The 20,681-nt window shown below is 44.3% G+C and overlaps 1 protein-coding gene across 2 annotated transcripts; it reads left to right on the top strand.

Moving 5' to 3' along the window:
* Nucleotides 1-1,032: 1,032 nt before the first annotated feature.
* usp48 (ubiquitin specific peptidase 48) lies at nucleotides 1,033-18,841 on the top strand. Of its 2 annotated transcripts, XM_080548314.1 has the most exons (28): nucleotides 1,033-1,150; nucleotides 1,428-1,562; nucleotides 2,081-2,201; nucleotides 2,551-2,692; nucleotides 2,941-3,068; nucleotides 3,465-3,589; nucleotides 4,431-4,539; nucleotides 5,210-5,343; nucleotides 5,576-5,658; nucleotides 5,940-6,122; nucleotides 7,800-7,937; nucleotides 8,331-8,480; nucleotides 9,503-9,703; nucleotides 10,015-10,129; nucleotides 10,618-10,760; nucleotides 10,907-10,981; nucleotides 11,553-11,677; nucleotides 11,890-12,012; nucleotides 12,328-12,389; nucleotides 14,536-14,646; nucleotides 14,906-15,036; nucleotides 15,569-15,675; nucleotides 16,157-16,264; nucleotides 16,980-17,168; nucleotides 17,494-17,619; nucleotides 17,813-17,861; nucleotides 17,973-17,999; nucleotides 18,188-18,841. In XM_080548314.1, the coding sequence occupies exons 2-28, from the start codon at nucleotides 1,429-1,431 to the stop codon at nucleotides 18,208-18,210; spliced, it is 3,162 nt and encodes a 1,053-aa protein (XP_080404440.1). In that variant the 5' UTR covers nucleotides 1,033-1,150; nucleotide 1,428; the 3' UTR covers nucleotides 18,211-18,841. The 2 variants fall into 2 exon arrangements, 1 of the variants encoding a protein (XP_080404440.1); XR_013937887.1 differs by lacking the exons at nucleotides 16,980-17,168; nucleotides 17,494-17,619; nucleotides 17,813-17,861; nucleotides 17,973-17,999; nucleotides 18,188-18,841 and having other exon boundaries at nucleotides 14,911-15,036; nucleotides 16,157-16,186.
* Nucleotides 18,842-20,681: the final 1,840 nt, after the last annotated feature.

Genomic DNA, 20,681 nt, shown 5'->3' with positions numbered 1-20,681 from the left:
TTACTTACTTACATGATCACCAAAGGTTCTGAATAGCGGATAGACTATGGGCTACCATTATGAGCTATCCATGCAATAAAGCCTGTACTACACACATGTCATTCAATCCTGGAGACAATAATAATTTATTATAATAAGCATTTTAACAATTACAGATGTATGCTCCACCCCAACACATAAACTACATTTGGTCAAAGTGATTTTATCTATGCTGCCACATCATCTTGGAACCTTTTACAAAATGACTTGAAACATGACCATTTTATTGTGATTGATGATTGGAGGGCTGTTGACCAAGGAATGCACATGTTTTTAACCATTCATCATCTTCTAAGTTCTAAGTTCTAAGAAGCCATCTTCTGAGTTCTTTTAAGCGCTTTGCACAGTTTTTAGCAAGCAAATCTGTCCATTGATAATGTTGCATGCATGTGGTGTCTCTTCTGTATACCTTTATATATGCTGCTTTCTTGGCCAGGGGGCTTACTGAAAAGGATGATTAAGATGTTAATCTCAATGTGACTTCTCTGTTCATGGATAAATAAATAAAAATTGCATTGGTTCTCCACCTCGCCTACCTGGGGCAGACATATAAATATATATTAAAAAAACCAAAAAACAACGTATCTTTTTTTTTTCAAGTATTTTTATTCAAAAGTTACACAATACAATATGATTAAACATGTTGATTTTATTTTTTTTAATTTTTATTATTATTATTATATATATTTTTTTAAACAACGTATCTACGTCACCATAACTGTACATCACGTGACTTGCGCCCTCTCGCAAGTTTCAAACTGAGGGAGGAAATATTTATTTAAAAACTGACGCAAGGGCGCCTAAATCTTAAAACAAAACTGTGATAAATAAAATGTGAAATATATTATTATTATTGAAGCAGCTGCACAATCAGAAGGTTGTGGTTACACTAAAGGTTCGAATGTACTGTATTTAATTCTAAATTAATTGTAAATAATTCAGCTTACAACACAGTTAGCTAATAGCTAGCAGCTACGCAGTTCTCTGTGTGTAGCTGATGGAACAACATCTGACAGGCTAGTTAGGCTAGCTGCGTTAGCCCGCTAGGAACCATCACCTGACCGGGAGGGAGAGACGCCTGTGTTCGCCTGGCCTCGGTCGGAAAGACATGGTATTGTAATGTGATTTAACATTGTTATCATTCTTAACTAATTTAACCGTTTATTTCTGTAGATAGAAACATTTTATGCAACAATTAAATGCAATGTGTTAAAGGCGTTTGGATGGCGTTTGTCCATCTTGCTAGCTAGCTTAGCTTAAGCCAGCACCCCAACAATGAGTGACAGGCGCTGCTGCTTAGCTAACGTTCTCTACTAGGCCGCAGCAAAGCCTCGGCCTCTCCTAGGTCACCTCTCCCCGATGTTGGACTCTGGTTTTTTTCCTTGCAGAATGGCGCCTCGGGCACAGCTAGAGAAAGCCGCCTGGCGCTGGGTGGAGGCTGTCCGGCCAGAGGACATCAGACGGGAACACATAGAGATCGCGTACCGTATCATTGTACAGGCGTGTAAGAGAGGGGCTTGCAGGTATTGACTCTTCACAATAATACCCCATCTTCTTCAACAATCGGTTATGAAGTTATTGCAAAATGTGTTTATAAATGTTTGGATCTGTTTAGCAGGCGAGCTAAATATCTGTTGTAATTCGATCAATGAATATCGTTAAGTGAGAATGATAATGCAATATCAATATGCATGTGTTTACTTGACATGGCTGTTCCACTTTTCAGTGCTAGGCTGTTGTAACTCCATGTGATATGTGATCATGTTATGTTAATGATGCTCAATCACTGCTGTAGTACAGGGGACAACAGCTAGCGTCAGTGTAGGTGACATGTTGGGGCTATGCCTGACTTCATAATGTTGTTGAATCTAGCTAAGTGTTTTAGGAGGAAAGCAAGGTATCATAATGACGTTTCCTTTAATGATTTGATTAGATGTACTCAACTTAAAGAAATGGCTTCGACAGTTTGGGAAAGACTTTAGAAAGTAGAATAAAAAATGATGCTGAGATGAAAACCCCAGAGTTTGTGTTTTTTTCGCAGGAGGAATTGCAAAGGGAACCCAAACTGCCTGGTGGGGATTGGGGAGCATGCCTGGTTGGGAGAGATCGACGAGAACGCTTTCCACAACATAGATGACCCCAACTCAGAGCGAAGGGACAAGGTAACACTCCTTCACTATGTTTCACCAGTTTCACACTTTGGGCTTTTTTTTTATGCTTTGAAAACACATTCTGCTCTTTCCCCTCCTCCCCTCCCTGAGGCATTATCGCTGATCTGAAAGAAGTTGGCAGCTTAAAGCTTTGCGGTGGAAACCTTGCTTACACTTGTCTAATCGTATTGACAAAAAAGAGAGTCAAATGGATGCTTTTCTAATGTCTGACCTTTCTCAGGTCTCTGCTACAGAAGAGAACTGTTTCAGCTCAACCGAGTAATACAAATATGAACGGGGGGTGTTATGGTACAAAGTTCCATAAAGTTCAAACGGATGTCCTGTCCTGTCTCTTTCTTAGAACACGTTTGTGGGGTTGACGAACCTGGGTGCCACATGCTACGTCAACACCTTCCTGCAGGTGTGGTTTCACAACCTGGAGCTGCGCAGAACCCTGTACCTGTGCCAGAACGCACGGGCAGAGGAGCACAACATGGAGTCTGGTAAGAACGCCTGACGGTCACATCACTTTATTCAGTAGCCATGACACAGGGAAATGTTTTGAATCGGAGGAGGCACACTCTTTGAATTCGTACAATAAGAATACAGCATTTTGTTTCCTGTAGCAAAGGTGTGTTACCTTGGGCCCTACTCCTGAACAATGACCCTTGTGTGTTTTGGACACTCAAAAGAGTTTTTAATGACTCTGTAGGTGACGTCAACATTGCTAACTTATTTTGCCTTTCTTCAGACTACGAGCCTCAGACCATCTGCGAACATCTACAGTACCTGTTTGCACTATTACAGAACAGCAACAGAAGGTACATTGACCCCTCGGGGCTGGTCAAGGCCCTGGGGCTCGATACAGGACAGCAGCAGGTAGATATCTAATATCTCTTCCTGTCTTTGTTGAACAACTGGGTCCTAAAGTCCTTTAAAGAAAGTTACCTAGTAAAGAAAAGATTTTGAAGTGACTGCGTTGTTTTGTATTGGAAGTAATGATGCGTTCATGCCAATCTCGGAACGTGGAAACTGACATTTCGGACGGAATCCGTAGAAAGGTGATATCCGAGTTTATCACTCAGAGTATCAGAATCAACCTGAAGTTTTAACTCAGAAGTTCTGAGTTTCAAAGATAGCATTAACGCATCATAAGCAGTTCTAATGATGGCCATAAGCTTATCGATCAACGATAAGTTATGGTAAAATACTGTCTTTTTTATGATATCCTCCTCAATTTCCAATTCCTCTCTCCTGTCCCTCTGTCTATACTAGGATGCTCAGGAGTTCTCCAAGCTCTTCCTCTCCCTCTTGGAGGACACCCTGTCCAAACAGAAGAACCCAAACCTCCAGAATGTCATCCAGCAGCAGTTCTGTGGACAGTTTTCATACGTCACTGTGTAAGGCAGCATTAACACCAGCATAGTAACTTTAAACACACTCAGACTGACGTTCTAAGGACATTTCAAGTAACGCACACTAATATTACATTAGGATTAGGACTAGTAAATCGGTAAGCATAATATTTATTAAATGTCCTTGCCTCATATTACGAGCTGCTAACAAGCATGCATGACGTACAGTGTTGAAGTAGCTGGGCGCATGGAATGCAAGTAATTTTTTCCGTTGGGTGAATTAAATTGACACAGGAAAGGTAGAGAGGTGATGCAATGATTAGAAGAAGAAAAAGAAACGGCGTAGTTTTGTTGAGTAGAAAGCGGAGTCTTGAGGTTGCCTGAGAGATGTCCTTGCCGCTTCTTTAATGGTGTGTTTTTATAAAGTCAAGCCGTCTGCCTATTTTGTGCTTCGATACCTTTTGTAATGCCAGTCAGAAATGCAGCTGGATTTAACAGCCTTTTATTTCCCTTCCAAAGGCAGATGGAAACCTCCTCTGTCAGTTTAACTAGACAGCCCAAATCTAGCTTGACACTGGCTGGTTTTACTAGCTGTGGCTTTGTTGCCGAAAAGGTTATGGTTTTATCGTGGCCACGCTTTTAGCCATTTATGGATTTTGGATCAAGATCAAGCCCAACCAAGGGATTTTGTAACAAGCCTTGAGTCCACCCTCAGGGAATAGAGACCTCTGCAGAGCAAGTAGAATTGTTCAAATCCTCTTCAAGAAAACCCCTGTAAGGGAGGTACTAATGTGTCAAATTGGTTTTTGACCTGTCTTCAAAGGTTGTTTGAATACTCTGCTCATATGGGTCTGGATGCTGAGTCTCTCTCTGGGTTTGTGACCAGGTGTAACCAGTGTGGCCGAGCATCTCCCCTGCCATCCAGATTCTACGAACTGGAGCTCAACATCCAGGGCCACAAGAACCTTACAGAATGTGTCACCGAGTTCCTCAAGGTAACTTATTCAATAAGATGTCCAGAGTTCCTCTATTCAATAAGATGTCCAGAGTTCCTCTATTCAATAAGATGTCCAGAGTCCTCAAAGTGACAACTCATTGTGATGTCACTTAATTCCTCAAGATAACTCAACTCATTATGATGTCAAAGAGTTCATTAAGGTAACAATACATTATGATGTCACAGTTTCTCTTGGGGAACAACTCATTATGATGTCACTTAGTTCCTCAAAGTAACAAAACATTATGATGTCACGGTTTCTAAGTAATAATGCATTATGTAATGGGTTTATGAAGTTTTAGTTCCTCAAAGTGAACTTGCATTATGACCTCACAGAATTCCCTGGTGGAAAAATAATGTCAGAGTTCCAGAAGATGATGGATGATAATAATAATAATAATAATAATAATGATAATAATAATAACTAGACAGGTACAATTCCTGTGGAAATTGTGAAATGTGCTTGCCCCTCACAGCCAGTCCCCCCTAGTAGTGTCCGAATCCATTGTGTTGCAGTATTTTGGCTTGACTAGCAGGTTTGTGTTGTGATCCCCAAAAACGTTGAAACGTAGTTCCGTGTTTCAAAAGAAAAGTCTGAAGTTCTGTTTACGTTGGCCCTGTCTGCATGTGTCATTGTTTACCAGTTGACCTCTCCTCTTTCCCCGCAGGATGAGAAGCTTGACGGCGACAACCGCTACTTCTGCGAGAGCTGCCAGAGCAAACAGAATGCCACGCGGCGCATCAAACTCCAAAGCCTTCCACGCACCCTCAACCTCCAGCTCATGCGCTTCGTCTTTGACAGGTATATAACAGTACCTCCCAAACCCCAGCCGACGCATCCTCCCTGCACTCCAGTGCCCCATAGAACCATACTGCCTGTCCTTGAGGCAGGCTATGGAAGGTGTTGAATACTGCCTGTCCTTGAGGCAGGCTATGGAAGGTGTTGAATACTGCCTGTCCTTGAGGCTGGCTATGGAAAGTGTTGAATGCTTTGTTGATATTTTTAGTTTGTTTGTTTGTTTTTTGTTTTCCAGACAAACGGGTCACAAGAAGAAGCTCAACACCTTCATTAGTTTTCCAGAGATACTGGACATGAGCCCCTTCCTGGAGGGAAAAGGTATCGCCAGCTTCTCAATTCATCACCAAATTACCACATACGCGATATGGGTTAGGGTTGGAGCATCGCTTTAAGCAATGATGGGAAAATGTTGCTATTATCCGCTAATTTTTTATCGATGCATTTGTCATCTCCTAATCTACATAGCCTGTGTGTCTCTGCATCCAACAACGACGCACAGACTGGCACACAGACTGCAATGGTATAACATCAACCTCTTGGAAAGTTGGTTAGTCTGTGTGTGTTTGGTTTTTTTGGGCTCTTTTGGGTGGCGTTCCCAGAAGAGGAGAAGTGTGTATACGAGCTCAGTGCAGTCCTCATCCACCGGGGCGTCAGCGCCTACTCTGGCCACTACATCGCCCACGCGCGAGACGCCCGCACCAGTGACTGGTACAAGTTCAACGACGAGGAGATCGAGAAGATGGAGGGCAAGAAGCTGCAGCTGGGCATCGAGGAGGACATCGGTGAGTCTCCCTGGTCTACCTCAGCCTTTTCACCTCTCGCTATACACAGAACTGTAGCCTTTCACCTCACTGTACACAGAACTGTAGCCTTTCACCTCACTGTACACAGAACTGTAGCCTTTCACCTTTCACTATACACAGAACTGTAGCTTTGGACACAGAGTTCAGCAAACGATCCCCTGTGTCGGCAATAAGCTCCAGTGTACATTCTCATGTTGTGCAAGTTAATTCTATCGGAAGTTGTGGGCTTAATATGGGGTAAAAGTGGGGCAGTGTTTCCTCTACATGCATTTCATCGTGGCGAATTTCCTCCGCCACCATTCAGATTTCTCAACCCAAAAAAAAAAAAAAGATTTAGGCCGCTTTTCAGACCTTCACAGCGCTAGACACACCCACAAGCGCTGAAACTGGACCAGTCCGTGTGTGTCGCGAGTATTGAACTTGAGGCTGCGTTCGTAAATTCGCTCTGAGAGCCCCGGAGCGCACACTGGGTTCAACGTCATAAAGGGACCAAGTCATTTGATTGGACAAGAGGCATTCCGTGAGTGCTGATCAGATTTCCAGAGCGTATTTACGAACGCGCCCTGGCTGTCACCCGAACACCGCGAGCTAGCGTAGTGTAGTGTAGTATAGGATGCGTAGTGTAGTGTAGTGTAGGATGGAGAGAGAGAGGAGAAGCCTCTCTATGTGTTACCTATGTCCAGTGTACTAGAACCACTCTAACAGGAGTGTTTGTCCGTGAATAACACCGGCTATGCCCGGGGTAGAAACACAAGACTATAGCTGGATAAGGTCTACAGGTCTACACGGTCATTTTAAGCCGTCGACCAGCCCTCTACGACCACGGGAAGTCATGTTAAAAGTGAAGATACTTCTGTTAAACTAAGCTAAGCTAAACATCGCTAATCGCTAACTCCCTCCTGGGCTTAAAGTGACAAGTAATAACGTTGTGAAAAAAAACGTCAGATCAGTGTTTTTGTTTTTATTGACAACGGAATTACATGCTGGAAAAACATGCAGACACAGACAATAAGAGACACACGGGAGAAGTACAGGAAAACATTTTATTTTTTTGGGCCATCCTCGAGTTTTGGCTGAAATTACGTCGTTGTTTTGAGCGCGCGTGCACGCGGAAAAAATCACGGGCGCGCGCTGTGCGCGCGCGGTCAGCACTACCCGCCACCATTGTAAAAATTCCTGGAGGAAACACTGTGGGGTATAGGTGGCCTAGGGGATAGTGAGTTGGACTGGTGATCAGAAGGTCATGAGTTCAAATCCCACCTGGGAAACAACACCACTAGTGTGCCCTTGAGTAAGGCACTTAGCCCTTAGTTACAGTGAGACTGTCCCTGTAATCTCTCATTGTAAGTTGCTTTGGATAAAAGCATCTGCTAAATGGTAAAAATGTAAACATGACACCCGTTGAAGTTGTGAATCTAATGAATCACATTCTAACACGTGGTGGCAGTGGTGGGATCCAGTAGCACTACATTCCTGTACTCAGCAGAGAGTGGCGGAATAGACGGAATCTTTATACAAATCAAGTAATACTGTATGTCTGGGCCTGGTGGCAGTCAGCCTGATCACAATGCCCCTGACTGTCTCCAGTCCCCCTCCCGAACCAGAACCACTGGAACTCACCGCCTCTGCGTCTTCATTCTTCTGCTCCTCCCCCAGCGGAGACGGTGAAGTCCCAGGCACGCAAGCCCAAGTGCAGTAAAGGTTACCACTGCTCCAGAAACGCCTACATGCTGGTGTACAAGTGCCAGAAAGAGGAGGGCACTGAGACCGTGGAGGCCTGCGTCGAGGTCCCAGGTGAGCATTTAAAGGGACATTGGTTGGTCTTCTAACCTTGTAGTAGAGTGTCCCTGTGGGTCTAAAGTGTCATCCTCTGTGGGTGTCGGTGTGTGACAAAGGTCCACAGTCGTTGAGTCATTCAAAACGAAAGTGTGCCGGTTCTTCTCTCTTCATAATACTGTTTTCTATACCCTTGACCTGTGAGGTCTATGAAAGGATGTACGTACAGTACACTACCTAAAACCAAGGAATAGTTATGTTCAGGATTGGTCTAGTTGACCCCTGACTTGAGTGAAGGCTACGATGTCGGCTAAGGCTCCTCTCTCTCTCTCTCTCTCTCTCTCTCTCTCTCTCTCTCTCTCTCTCTCTCTCTCTCTCTCTCTCTCTCTCTCTCTCTCTCTGCTGTGCCAGTTATTCTGCAGAGGCTGGTGGACCTAGACAACAGGAAGTTCGAGGAGTGGTGCGTCGAGATGGCCGACATGAGGAAGCAGAGCGTGGACAAGGGCAAGGCCAAGCACGAAGAGGTGAAGGAACTCTACGAGCTTTTGCCCGCGGAAGACGGTCGGTAAAAACATTCCCTTTACCCCCCCCCTAGCTTACCTAGCTTTAAACAACCATGAATCTCAATGATTGCTAGTTTAGTTTATTTGAAAGTAGATGTAGTAAAATGTTAAAAACCAAGTGAGAAAATAGGAAACAATATGCAGATGAGGTAGAAGACCTACAACAGGCTTGTAACCATGGCTGTAACCATGGTAACCCTCTGTCTGCCCCACTTCAACTGTAGTACTCAACTGCTGCGCCCCATTTCTTCACCCTTCCCCCTGAAGTGTGTACTTCTCCATGTGGATTTAACACCACAGGATTGGTCTAGGCATGGACTACTAATCTGTGTGAAAGTGCACAAGTGTGTAAGATTCAGACTGTTAGGGCATATGCTAATCAGGCTAACCATTTGTAACAGGTTTTCACAACATCCTGTTATGGTGAATCATCAAGTTCAGTGTGACAAGAACGATCAAACCGATTAGTATGCAGGTTGGTGTGACATGAAGAAGTTAGTGGTTTGTATACTGCTTCAGACTGAGTGAAAGATGAAAGGGTGAGACACTACGAGTTGGTGGAAAACTCAGTTGTTGGTTCAGACCACAGACCCAGAGTATGGACATGTGCTTCTGCCTGATATACAAGTAAAAGATTCCTTAAACACAGAAGTTGTGTTTGTGCTCACTTCAGGGAAACAGTGGAGAAATGGGACGCTCGTGGAGAAATGTGTATATTTAAATTACGATTCAACCTTTTGATGGTATTAACTTTGTAAAAGTGGCATTTCATATATTTTTCTTACTGTATTACTGCCTTGGAATTTATACTTATTTATTGTAACAAGTTGTTTTTGAAGTGCATGTGTACGATTAGCATTACATGTTGCATTGATGCGCTGTGACAACTTAACTTTTTTACCTTTTAAAACTGTTTCAGCTTCACTTGGTTTCATTTCACGTTGCTTTCATGAATATCAGGTAATAGTGTCAAACGTTGCGGCGATGATGATGATAGTCCCATCTCTGTGTGTGTCGCAGGACTGCCTTATGAGTTTGTGCCTCTGGAGTGGCTGAAGAACTGGCTGGACGACGCCACAGCCACCAAGGCCATCGACAACTCCAAGTTCCTGTGTTCGCACGGCAAGCTGCACCCGGACAAGGTGGGCGAGGTCAAGAGGATTTCCCTCCAAGCCTCCCAGCTCCTCTTCAACCGCTACAGCGGAGGACCGCGACTAGACCGTAAGACAGAGGGAGACCGCGCTTTACTGTTATCTGCATTATGTGTCCATCAGTTCCCAGGGTACATAGCTTGTTCTCTGCGTGCAATAGGTCAAAAGGGCTTCATAACCTGGAGAGATCATAATTTCTCCAAACATATTTCCAAACTTACCGCATCTTTGAAGGCATATTTATAACCTGGAGGATTTTGGAAGGCTTTGCGGTGAATTTGTGACTAGAGAGACAGTGTAAAAATCAACCTTTAGTTTCCATCATGTCTGTCTGTCTGTCTGTCTGTCTGAGCTCATGTGTGTGTGTGCTGTGTGTCCCAGAGTCCTCTCTGTGTGAGCAGTGTGTCGGGCAGCGCTGCCGGGTGCTGCGGCTGAAGAACCAACTCAACGAGGACTTCAGAGAAGTCTCCAACCTGGTCAAGGGCCCCACCAAGAGGTAACCAGGGTTCCCACGGCTCCTTGAAATCCTTGAAAGTTTGTGAATTTGAGAAAAAGAAATCAAGGTCTTCAATGTTTTTGAAAATAGACATGGGTCATTGAAAGTGCTTGAATTCCCCTCTTTCTCTCTCTAAAAACGAACTTTACACATATTTCACAATATTGTTTTGCTGTGCTGTGGTAGAGAAGGCAAGAGACCATTTAGTGTTTAGCACACATTCAAGCCTCTCTTTTGAAATTGTTGTCTGTGAGCGGATAGTTCCTATTATATAAATTCTCATCTAGATCTGTCTCAAACTATGCCGTGTCGGGTCCTTGAATTTGAGGGAATTGAGTCTTCAAAGTCCTTGAAAGGTGCTTGAATTTGATGTTTCAGAAGGTGTGGGAACCCTGTAACATGGCCCGGGGAGCTACAGGAGCGTAGTGAGTGCCATGTGTGGGGGGCTGTGTGTGCATGTGTTAACGCCCCTTATCCTGGTCCTGCAGCGAGGAGGGCTACTGGGTGGGCAAGGCTTCGTTGCGGGGCTGGAGACAGCTGGCTCTGGAGCAGCTGGAGGAGGACGAGGAAGAGACCAAACACAACAACGGCAAAACCAACGGGGAAGGACCGGAGATCACCGCCACCAAAGGTCCACAGCCGTCCAACATCACAGACTCTAGACGTAGAGTAGAGTAGATGACACCATCCTCTGTTGATGCATCTTAACATTAACCCACCTCTTCTTTTGACACTTGTTTGATTGTCATTGTCACATATTTGGTTGTGTTTTATCAGAGTACGGTCCAGACGCACAGGACGCAGATGAGGAAGAGATGAAGACCTTCAATGAGGACATCCTCTGTCGGCACGGTAACGCCCACTAGTTGTGACTAAACACTAGCATTGAGGTCTACAGCTGTAGACAATGACGTACTGTAGTAGAAGGCAACATGTGAATGTCATGGAACATTTGGTGCCAAAAAGAGGATGTTTTACCTAACCCCTCTGGCTGTGTGTGCAGGGTGTCCGCGGTGTCTTGAAAAGTATTAAAAGTTGATAAATCAATTTTGGGAAAATCAAGACCCTTAATAAGTATTAAAAAGTCTTATCACGATTTTATGAGGTCTTGAATTTTGTTGGTATTTTTCTGAATTAGACTCTGTCCAAAGAGTTTGAGTCCTAAAAACTTTTAGTAAAAGTTTGTGAATTTATTAGTTTTATTAAAAAACAAAGATGAACCGGAAATTCTGTTGTATGATAGTGGTCTAGTCTATTGCAAACTAAAACTGTTAAGTTAAAGGTCTCACTGATGTAAACGGTTACAGCTCGAAGTGGCGGTGAGGTCTGGAAAAATATTGACAAGCGAAGGTCTTTAAAAAGTCTTAGAAAGGTATTGAAATTAACCTCAAGATTCCTGTATATACCCTGGTGTGTGTCCTAGGAGGTCTGAGTATCCTGGAGAGTGAGCGCAGGCTGGTGACAGAGGAGGTCTGGTCCAAACTGAGGGTCTATTTCCCCAAAGCCCCCCAGTTCACCCACCTCCAGGAGCCCTGTCAGCAGTGTGAGGTGAGAGGCAGCACTGACTCAGAACCACCACTATAATAATAATAATAATAATAATAATAACTTGAATTCAGAACTTCAACAGAACTAGAGGCCGAAGGCCTTGGTGAACAGTCTAAATAGTACTGGACTGATAGGCATGGTTCTGTCATATGTCCCTGATTACAACTGGATATCAATCCCCTACTGCCCTTCCCCCCTCCCCACTACGTCAGAGGCTGGAGCGAGAGGGGAAGGAGAACGAGGCTCTGAACAGGATGATGGCGTCAGAGCAGAAGAGCTCTCTACTCAACCTCTTCCAGGAGAAGAACAGGCCCACGCTCATCAAATGGCCACAGGTACGTCTGCCTCCCTAACGGACTATTCCTCTGGTCGCGACCCTCACAAGCATGGTCCTATTCCAACGTGTGGGTGATCACATTTATGAATGAATGAATGACGAATGAATGAATGAATGAATGGTCTTTATTGTCATTGATATAGTACAGGTACCAAACAACGAAATTTTTAAAGGGGTTGTTCACTCAGAATAAATGTACAAAGTAAAATGTTTCTGGTTAAACCTTGGTTTTGTCGATCGACCTCAATAGGGTGTCCTGTGTACAGTATGTAGGGTGTCCTGTGTACAATCTATTTATTTATTCTTGTTCTAGGACACGGACATCCTCTACATCGTTCCTCTGTTTTTTGTGGACGAGTGGAGAAAGTTCATCCGGTAAGTCATCCTTTCACCATCTAGCACAGGGGTGGCCAACTTTTGCCTGTCTCTGTGCGGCTCTTTAATCCATTCATTAAAAGTGCGTGGTTCGCTCTCTGTGTCTCAATAGGCGTCGTTTTGGTATGGCAATTCATGGCACTCGCCATACCTGGCTTAACATTTTTTAAAATCTGAAACACGTTTGTCATTTTGGTGATTTTATCCACTACACACAACGGTAACTCAAAACCTCCTGGCTCCATCTCACCCCACTAGCCAAGCGCTGTAGTGGAGCACAGGGTTGCCAGACGGGATTGACAATTTCAAGCCCAACCCCCTGGCAACACTGGAGCGGGACATCGGTTCCTCAATAAACAAGCCACAAGTAACTTTAATGTTAAAACCTTGTCCACGATTCTCGTTCATTCAGGTGTGTTAAACAAACTGTATAAATGCCATTTACATAATGTTGGTTCAAATGTAACATATTAATGAACAAGTTCATGTCATGTTCTGTCAGTACAAACATGTTCTAATGTTATTTTTGTGAGTTCGCTAGTTAGCGAACATTAAAGATTACAAGAGCTAGTTTACGTATGTCAACAATGTCTCTATTCTCAATAATTTCAGTAATAATTGTACCACATTGAGGCCAGTAACACTGACTTGTGTGTGAGTAAGTTATATGTGTGTGCAAGCATGTTTTTGATATTATCAATCGTCTCACTTTTACTAGGTGAGCTGGTAAAACAAATATGCCAGGGGAAAAAAGGAAAATGGACATAAAGACCTCTTTTGGTCAAAGGGCAGCAGAGACAAGTACAGGGACACAGGTGAGGTCTAAACAGGTGACTGGGACAGGGACACAGGTGAGGACTAAATCTAGCGTTTTAACAGTGCAGTTAATGTAGAGTTGAGAATAGCTAAATCTTTTATGTTTTGTTTCTAAGGAGATTGAACCAGTCTGCCTGCTAGGAAAGATGTAGGCTACTACCTGCATACTGTAGTCGTCTCCTTTATTCATTACCTTAATGTCACATAAGTAAATTGTATAGACACAACTCACCAAAATTTACTATTGCACAACTGTTTTGAAAAAAAAATCCACCGAGGGGGGGAGCCCCCCTTCAACCCCCCCACTCAGACCTTGCCATACCTTGGCTTTTGCTGAAATGACACCACTGGTCTCATAGCCTATTGGAAATGTATTGCGTGTGTGTGAATGAGCGCTTTTGTGAGCCCGCATGTATGATGTGGCTCTTTCTGGTACCCCAACAATTTTTTGTGGCTCTTAGTCTCCGACTGGTTGGCCACCCCTGATCTAGCAGCTTTGAGAGGGGATGGTGCTTTCTAAGGCTGGAGTTGGGGTAGAAAGCTTTGGTTGTTTGAAAGATAATTTCATGTCAATTGATTTCAATAAATGTTTTAATAGCTACAGCATATGAAACAGCAGCAATATCCAGGATTGTGTCATTACTCTGTCGGTGTGTTGACCCAGTTTATTCCCACATTTGTGCTTCAGATTATTGTCTGCAATAATTTGTTGAAATAAGTTATTGATGATGTAAGTGAAACAACGTTGAGGGACAAACATATATTAAACAATATGAAGGTTCATCCACTGTACCTGGGAAGAAGTGGTGAGTTTGACCCAGTACTCCTGATGCATGATGGGTCCCGAAAGTCAGTTCAAATAAGATGTGGTCAGAAGTAACCAATCACCTCCTTCTTCACCTTTATTTATTCAAGCTTAACAGAACAGATGACTGTCTGGATTGGATGTAGATCTTATATATAATGTGGATCTGGTCCCTGGCGAGATAAGGCACCCCAGACATCTTCTATCATGTCTTTCGCACGTTGTACCCCTAGAGGGCGCACTCCTCTAAATTAACAAATTAAACGCAGCGCGCCATGGAGTCAACTTTCTTCATCTTCTGTGATTTGAGCGGGAGAATAAATGTTGGTGATTCACTGCCACCTGCTGGCTGGAGTGCATCAGCTCAGCTCCAGTGTCTCAGGCAGGGGGGACATGTACCTGAAAGCTTTTTACAACCTCTAGATAAAACTAGTGAAGAAGAACAAGGTTGAGTCTGAGGAGGACCAGTCAAACCTTCCACTAGCCCTGTGGTGTGTTGATCTTCTTCTTCTTCTCTCTCTCTAGGAGGCCCGCTAAGACCACCCCTGTGTCCAGCGTGGGAAACAGCCTGCTTCTCTGTCCCCACGGGGGCTTCATGTTCACCTACGACTCCATGGTGAAGGGAGACGCCCAACAGTGAGTACCCCCTGGCCCCGCCCCCTGCTGCCCCCCAGGCTCTGACATGCCCCTCCCACTGCCTCTAGCCTTCCAGTCCTCCAGACCCCTCCCCCCCAAAACACATGTTCACACACTGACCTCTCACTCACAGCCTTGCTCCACATCTCAGACCTGTTAATGGTTGTGATTCCTGTGGTCCTTTCAGAACTAGAACTAGAACTATAAATGTGTTGTCTTTTTCTCTGCTCTCATGTTGTGTGCTGCTCTCTTGGCACAGTATAGCTCTTCTCTGGCCTGGCGAGTGGGAGGTGATCAGCAGACACTTCCTGGTGGACCAGCCGATCTCCATCTGCCGCCTCAGCGAGGCCACGCCCAACGGCTCCAGTGTGGAGTTCACCACCCAGCCTGGTAAGAGAGAGGGTGGGGTTACAGCCAGGTTTACCACCCAGCCTGGTAAGAGAGAGGGCGGGGTTACAGCCAGGTTTACCACCCAGCCTGGTTAGAGAGAGGGCGGGGTTACAGCCAGGTTTACCACCCAGCCTGGTAAGAGAGAGGGCGGGGTTACAGCCAGGTTTACCACCCAGCCTGGTAAGAGAGAGGGCGGGGTTACAGCCAGGTTTACCACCCAGCCTGGTAAGAGAGAGAGTGTACAGCCAGCCAGTCAGCCTGGTGAGAGAGGGCGGGGTCACCCAGGCAGTCAGGGTTTACCCAGAGAAAGGGCAACGGCTAGTTCCCCCTAGGTGATGAGTTACTCTTAGTTTTGTGGGATATTATCTGGAAGCCACAAGAATATAAATTCCTAGGAAGTCTCAAGGAACTAACTCATTTTCCACTAATCCAGTTTTATGTTTTGATGATGATTGGTATGATAAGTCGTTTTGTCATGCAGGATGGTGTTTTAGATGTGTGTGCGTGTGTGTGTGTGTGTGTGCGCGTGCAGAGCTGTGTCGGGAGTGCAGAGAAGGCTTCATCTTCCAGCAGCAGAGGGACATGAGGGAGTACGCCCAGGCCACCGTCTATGTCCGCAAGGTCGTCGACGACAAAAGGGTGAGTGACCCTGCCTGGCTCCCCCTGTCCCTCTCTCACTCTGCCTGGCTCCCCCGTTCCTCTCTCACCCTGCCTGGCTCCCCCCGTTCCTCTCTCCCCCCGCCTTGCTCTCCCCGTACCCCTCTCACCCTGTCCCTCTCACCCTGTCCCTCTCACCCTGTCCCTCTCTCACCCTGTCCCTCTTACCCTGCCTGCCTCCCCCTGTTCCTCTCTCCCCCTGTCCCTCTCTCACCCTGCCTGGCTCCCCCTGTTCCTCTCTCCCCCCGTTCCTCTCTCACCCTGTCCCTCTCTCACCCGGTCCCTCTCTCACCCTGTCCCTCTCTCACCCTGTCCCTCTCTCACCCTGTCCCTCTCTCACCCTGTCCCTCTCTCACCCTCTCTGTGTTGTTGTCAGTTACACATCTAGCTGCCAGGAGGTCCTAAGAAGAAACATCTACAGTGCTTGTAGCATCTGTCTGTTCATGACAATCCCTCTCTGCAGATCATGAAGGAGGCCGCTCCTGAGATGAACCAGAGTGGCTCGGAGCCCGAGGACGAGAGGGAGGAGCCTGCTAAGGTGGACGGAGGGGGAGACCCAGACTTCAGCCAGGTGAGAGACAGACGCAGACAGGTGAGACGCAGACAGGTGAGACGCAGACAGGTGAGACGCAGACAGGTGAGACGCAGACAGGTGAGACACAGACAGGTGAGACACAGACAGGTGAGACACAGACAGGTGAGACACAGACAGGTGAGACACAGACAGGTGAGACACAGACAGGTGAGACACAGACAGGTGAGACACAGACATGTGAGACACAGACATGTGAGACACAGACAGGTAAGACAGACAGACAGGTGAGACACAGACAGGTAAGACAGACAGACAGGTGAGACACAGACACGTGAGACACAGACAGGTGAGACACAGACAGGTAAGACAGACAGACAGGTGAGACACAGACACGTGAGACACAGACAGGTAAGACACAGACACAGACAGGTAAGACACAGACAGGTAAGACACAGACACAGACAGGTAAGACACGGCCAGGTAACCTGACAGAGGAGTAACTGGTTCTGTTCCAAGGGACTCAGCATGTCATCGTCCTGCTATAACGGTCTGTCAACTTTCTGAAGGGAAACAGACAAATGTTTAGTTTCTGTTGTGGTCATGGATGTTGGGTGAGACATGTCTCTTGTGCAGCAATCACTTTAGTTTAAGCCTATAACTTTAGAACTTAATGTGGAGGGCTTAGAAGATGATTGACACAGCCGTCGCCCTATGCTGCCTTTGTTCACTGGTCATATGGTCTCTTGTCCAGTCAGAGGACGGGGCGAAGCGTCTGAAGCTCAGCGACGGCGTCATCGGTGCCGCAGCAAGTCCCGCAGCAAGTCCCGCGGCCAGCTGCGGGAAGTCGGGTATCAGGCGAAGCACGCGCCACCGAAAACTCCGCGGGGAAAAGGCCCTCATCGTCTCGGCCAATCAGACGCTCAAGGAGCTCAAAATACAGGTGAGCAGTTTCTCCGGTGCACATAAACATGATGGGTGTGTCCCAATCGTCTGTCTTTTATTCCTGGCATTTTCAAATCCTCGCTTCTCAAAACACATTGAAAGGGAAGATCTAAGGTTCCTCCCCTTGGTTTTCTGGGAAGAAGCAAGGAGAGAGAGAATGCAAGGGATGACAAGGGGAGACAGGCCATTGGGACATAACCACAGATATTATTGAATACTGACCAGTACATCAAGTAAGAGTGTCTTAAAGCGGCTGCATAACGTTTGGTCTCCTCCAGGATGTCCAGCATCTGAAATCTGAGGTCTGCTGTCTCCTTCCTCAGATCATGCACGCCTTCTCCGTCGCCCCGTTCGACCAGAACCTCTCCATCGACGGACGATGTCTAACGGATGACTCCGCCACCCTGGGCAGCCTGGGAGTCATCCCCGAGAGCCTCATCTGCCTGAAGGTCACCTAACCCTGAACACTAACGCTGAACACTAACCCTGACCCTTAACCCTAACCCTGAACACACAGAGGGCTCTAAACTTAACTCTGTTACTGAACACAAGGAGGGCTCTAGACTTAACTCTGTTACTGAACACAAGGAGGGCTCTCGACTTAACTCTGTTACTGAACTGTCAATTGTCCTTTTCATCCAGGCTGACGAACCCATCGCCGATTATGCAGCAATGGACGATGTTTATCAGGGTATGTGGTGTTGTTTGCCTCCTCATCTCTCAATGACAGATCATATCAAATCACACTCTACTCTGGATTGTTTGTTCTTCTCATATTCATAATCTGTGTGCTCTTTTTCAGTCTGTATGCCTGAAGAAGGATTTAAAGGTAAGGAGAGTTCTTCAACACTTATGTTCAGTCATTTATACTGTCCGGGTGTGCGTCTGGGTTGTTATTTCCTCGTTGCTGCTTAAAAAAATTATTATTCACAGCAAAAGTATGTTATTTCCTCTCACCTGTGCAGCAGTTCTAATGCAGATTGTGTGATTGTCAACATGACTTGTGTGTCTGTTTAGGCACTGGGCTTCTTGGTCACTGAGGAGAACACCGCGGCAGCCTCCCTCCAAGTGGACTTAAGTCGGACAAGAATCAAAAAGCTTGAATTAATCATGTGTCCATACTGTGACTATGTTGCAAACCCCTTTGTTTATCTGTAGGTTCAAAAACACAAGATGGCTTTTAATATTTAAAGACGCTTAAGCATTCTATGGGACTTTTGTGGTCGTTTTCTTTGCCCTGACTGTGAACGGGTTGAGAAAAGTTCAGTGGCATCTTCCGATGTGAAAGCCTCTCTCTACACAGGCTTTCAGTAGGCTTCCGAGAGTAAATTAGGCTTTGAGTTTCATTTCGATTGTAGGACAACATTTTCCTTGAATTTTCCAAGAGAAATTTTGTCGTTCAAAGACAACTTGTGGTCTCACTGCAATTCTCTTCAAAAGTTATTTAAAGAATGCATGAGCAACTGTTAAATATTGAAAAATGTAACTGTTTGGTGGTTTAACATTAAGTACCTCAATAACAAAGTAAATACATTTCCCTTTGCGACATTTAGAAAAATATGTATATTTCTTAAAAGAGTCAAAAAAAGACACCCTAAACTTAGATTAGGTTTGTGCTGCGGTCAGAAAGGATGCAGGCATTGGTGTGAACTGTTCTTTTCTGTATTTTATTTCTTATGGGCAATAAAGTTATTGTTTTCTTCTAATATCAATGTAAATGTGTTTTGTTCGACGGCTTGAAGAATGAGGTGTTTGTAGATCTGTATCATGATGCATGATGATTTCAAGCCAGTTAATTTCCTTCACCATATACATCATCTATTTAATGAAACACTTGAGCGATGAAACACATTTATTACAGTCTATTTGACTACGGTAGTTTGATCAGTGCTTCGTGAATAATGTTTTGGGTGAATATTATATATTCTCTGATCTTAGGTCAGTTTCAGTTTTCTTTAGGGAACGTGGATAGTGTGGTGGGCCGGGTAGACTGATCCTGGAGCTGTGTCTGGCAGCGAACAACGATATACATCTCGAGCATGCGCATGCGCAGTCGGAGTGTAGTTTCTTTCTCTTTTTTTCACTTTTTTGGTTCCAGTCGCCATTTTCAAAATACTGAAGCTTTATTGATCCGGTCAAGTCTGTTCATCTGCTGAGTTTAAATAAAGAGCCGGAACATTTGAATGTACTGAAGGTAAAGAGACATGCTGCCTGCAGAGAGACAAACTAAACTATAACACAGATATCATATAACATTAGACATGGTCAATAAACCTGCTTGGGTATTTCTGTCGAACACTTCCGTGACCTTATTCACGTCCTCAAAACGAGCTTATGTCGCTAACAAGCTAGCTAACAACATCTTGTCCATCATTGTAATAATATCTATTATAATATATATAATAATATCTCTGTGTGGTTCCATAGCAGTGTGGCTCGTTAACTTAGATAACTTGAACAACCAGGTCGATGTTCTACCAAAGCTGCTAAGCTGAGGAACATTAACCTCTACGTGTAACTTATCTAACTGGGATGTTGGTAGCTAGTAACCTTTATACCTTTAACCTGCTGGGCTGGATCCCATTTATAATAATAATAACTTTATTTGTATATCGCTTTTCCTGCAAAACGTTGCAGCTCAAAGTGCTTTAATCATTATATAATCTTAATTTAATTATTTTGTAATTTATAAATGCAATATTAAAAGGATGGGTTTTTATCATCTTGATTTAATTATTTAGTCATTTAAATGCAATGTTAAATGGGTGGGTTTTTATCATCTTAATTAAATTATTTTGTCATTTAAATGCAATATTAAAAGGATGGGTTTTTATAATCTTAATTTAATTATTTTGTCATTTAAATGCAATGTTAAAAGGATGGGTTTTTATAATCTTCATTTAATTGTTTTGTAATTTAAATGCAATATTAAAAGGATGGGTTTTTATAATCTTAATTTAATTATTTTGTAATTTAAATGCAATATTAAAAGGATGGGTTTTTATCATCTTAATTTAATTATTTAGTCATTTAAAGGCAATATTAAAAAGATGGGTTTTTAGTCTTGACTTGAACATATTTGCTGAGGTTGCATCCCTAATGTAAACTGGCAGTGCACTCCACAATTCAGCTGTTCCTTTCCTCTAGTGCTTCTGATAGAACGTTGTAGCTGATTTAATTGCACCACAACATACAAACTGATCAACTTAATCAATCCCCTTGTTATTAATCTAGCTACTTAGATATAAGTATATTAGGTATAGAGACATAATGGTAGGTCTAGTTTCAGTTCGGTTTTTTTAATAGATGACTGTTGTGTGCGTGTGTGTGTGTGTGTGTGTGTGTGTGTGTGTGTGTGTGAGAGAGAGAGAGTGTGTGTGTGTGTGTGTGTGTGTGTGTGGACTGGAGACAGTATTTTGACAGGAAGACATGACAATAAGATGAACAATCCCATAATCAATTTAGCTTGCTTTTCACCATCAAATAACCATGAATCCATTATAGCAGGAGG

The sequence above is a fragment of the Nansenia antarctica genome, assembly GCF_963989245.1.
Source record: "Nansenia antarctica genome assembly, chromosome: 18".
Lineage (NCBI taxonomy): Eukaryota > Metazoa > Chordata > Actinopteri > Argentiniformes > Microstomatidae > Nansenia > Nansenia antarctica.
Note: the sequence above shows the minus strand (reverse complement) of the source record. Positions and strands in the feature narration are given on the sequence as shown.

Excerpts from the sequence above, each read along its gene's own strand:
- usp48 (XM_080548314.1), top strand. The coding sequence starts at position 1,429 with ATGGCGCCTCGGGCACAGCTAGAGAAAGCCGCCTGGCGCTGGGTGGAG. Across the intron at positions 6,123-7,799 it reads GGGCATCGAGGAGGACATCG|CGGAGACGGTGAAGTCCCAG; the intron begins GTGAGTCTCCCT and ends CTCCTCCCCCAG. Across the intron at positions 16,265-16,979 it reads GAGACCCAGACTTCAGCCAG|TCAGAGGACGGGGCGAAGCG; the intron begins GTGAGAGACAGA and ends TCTCTTGTCCAG.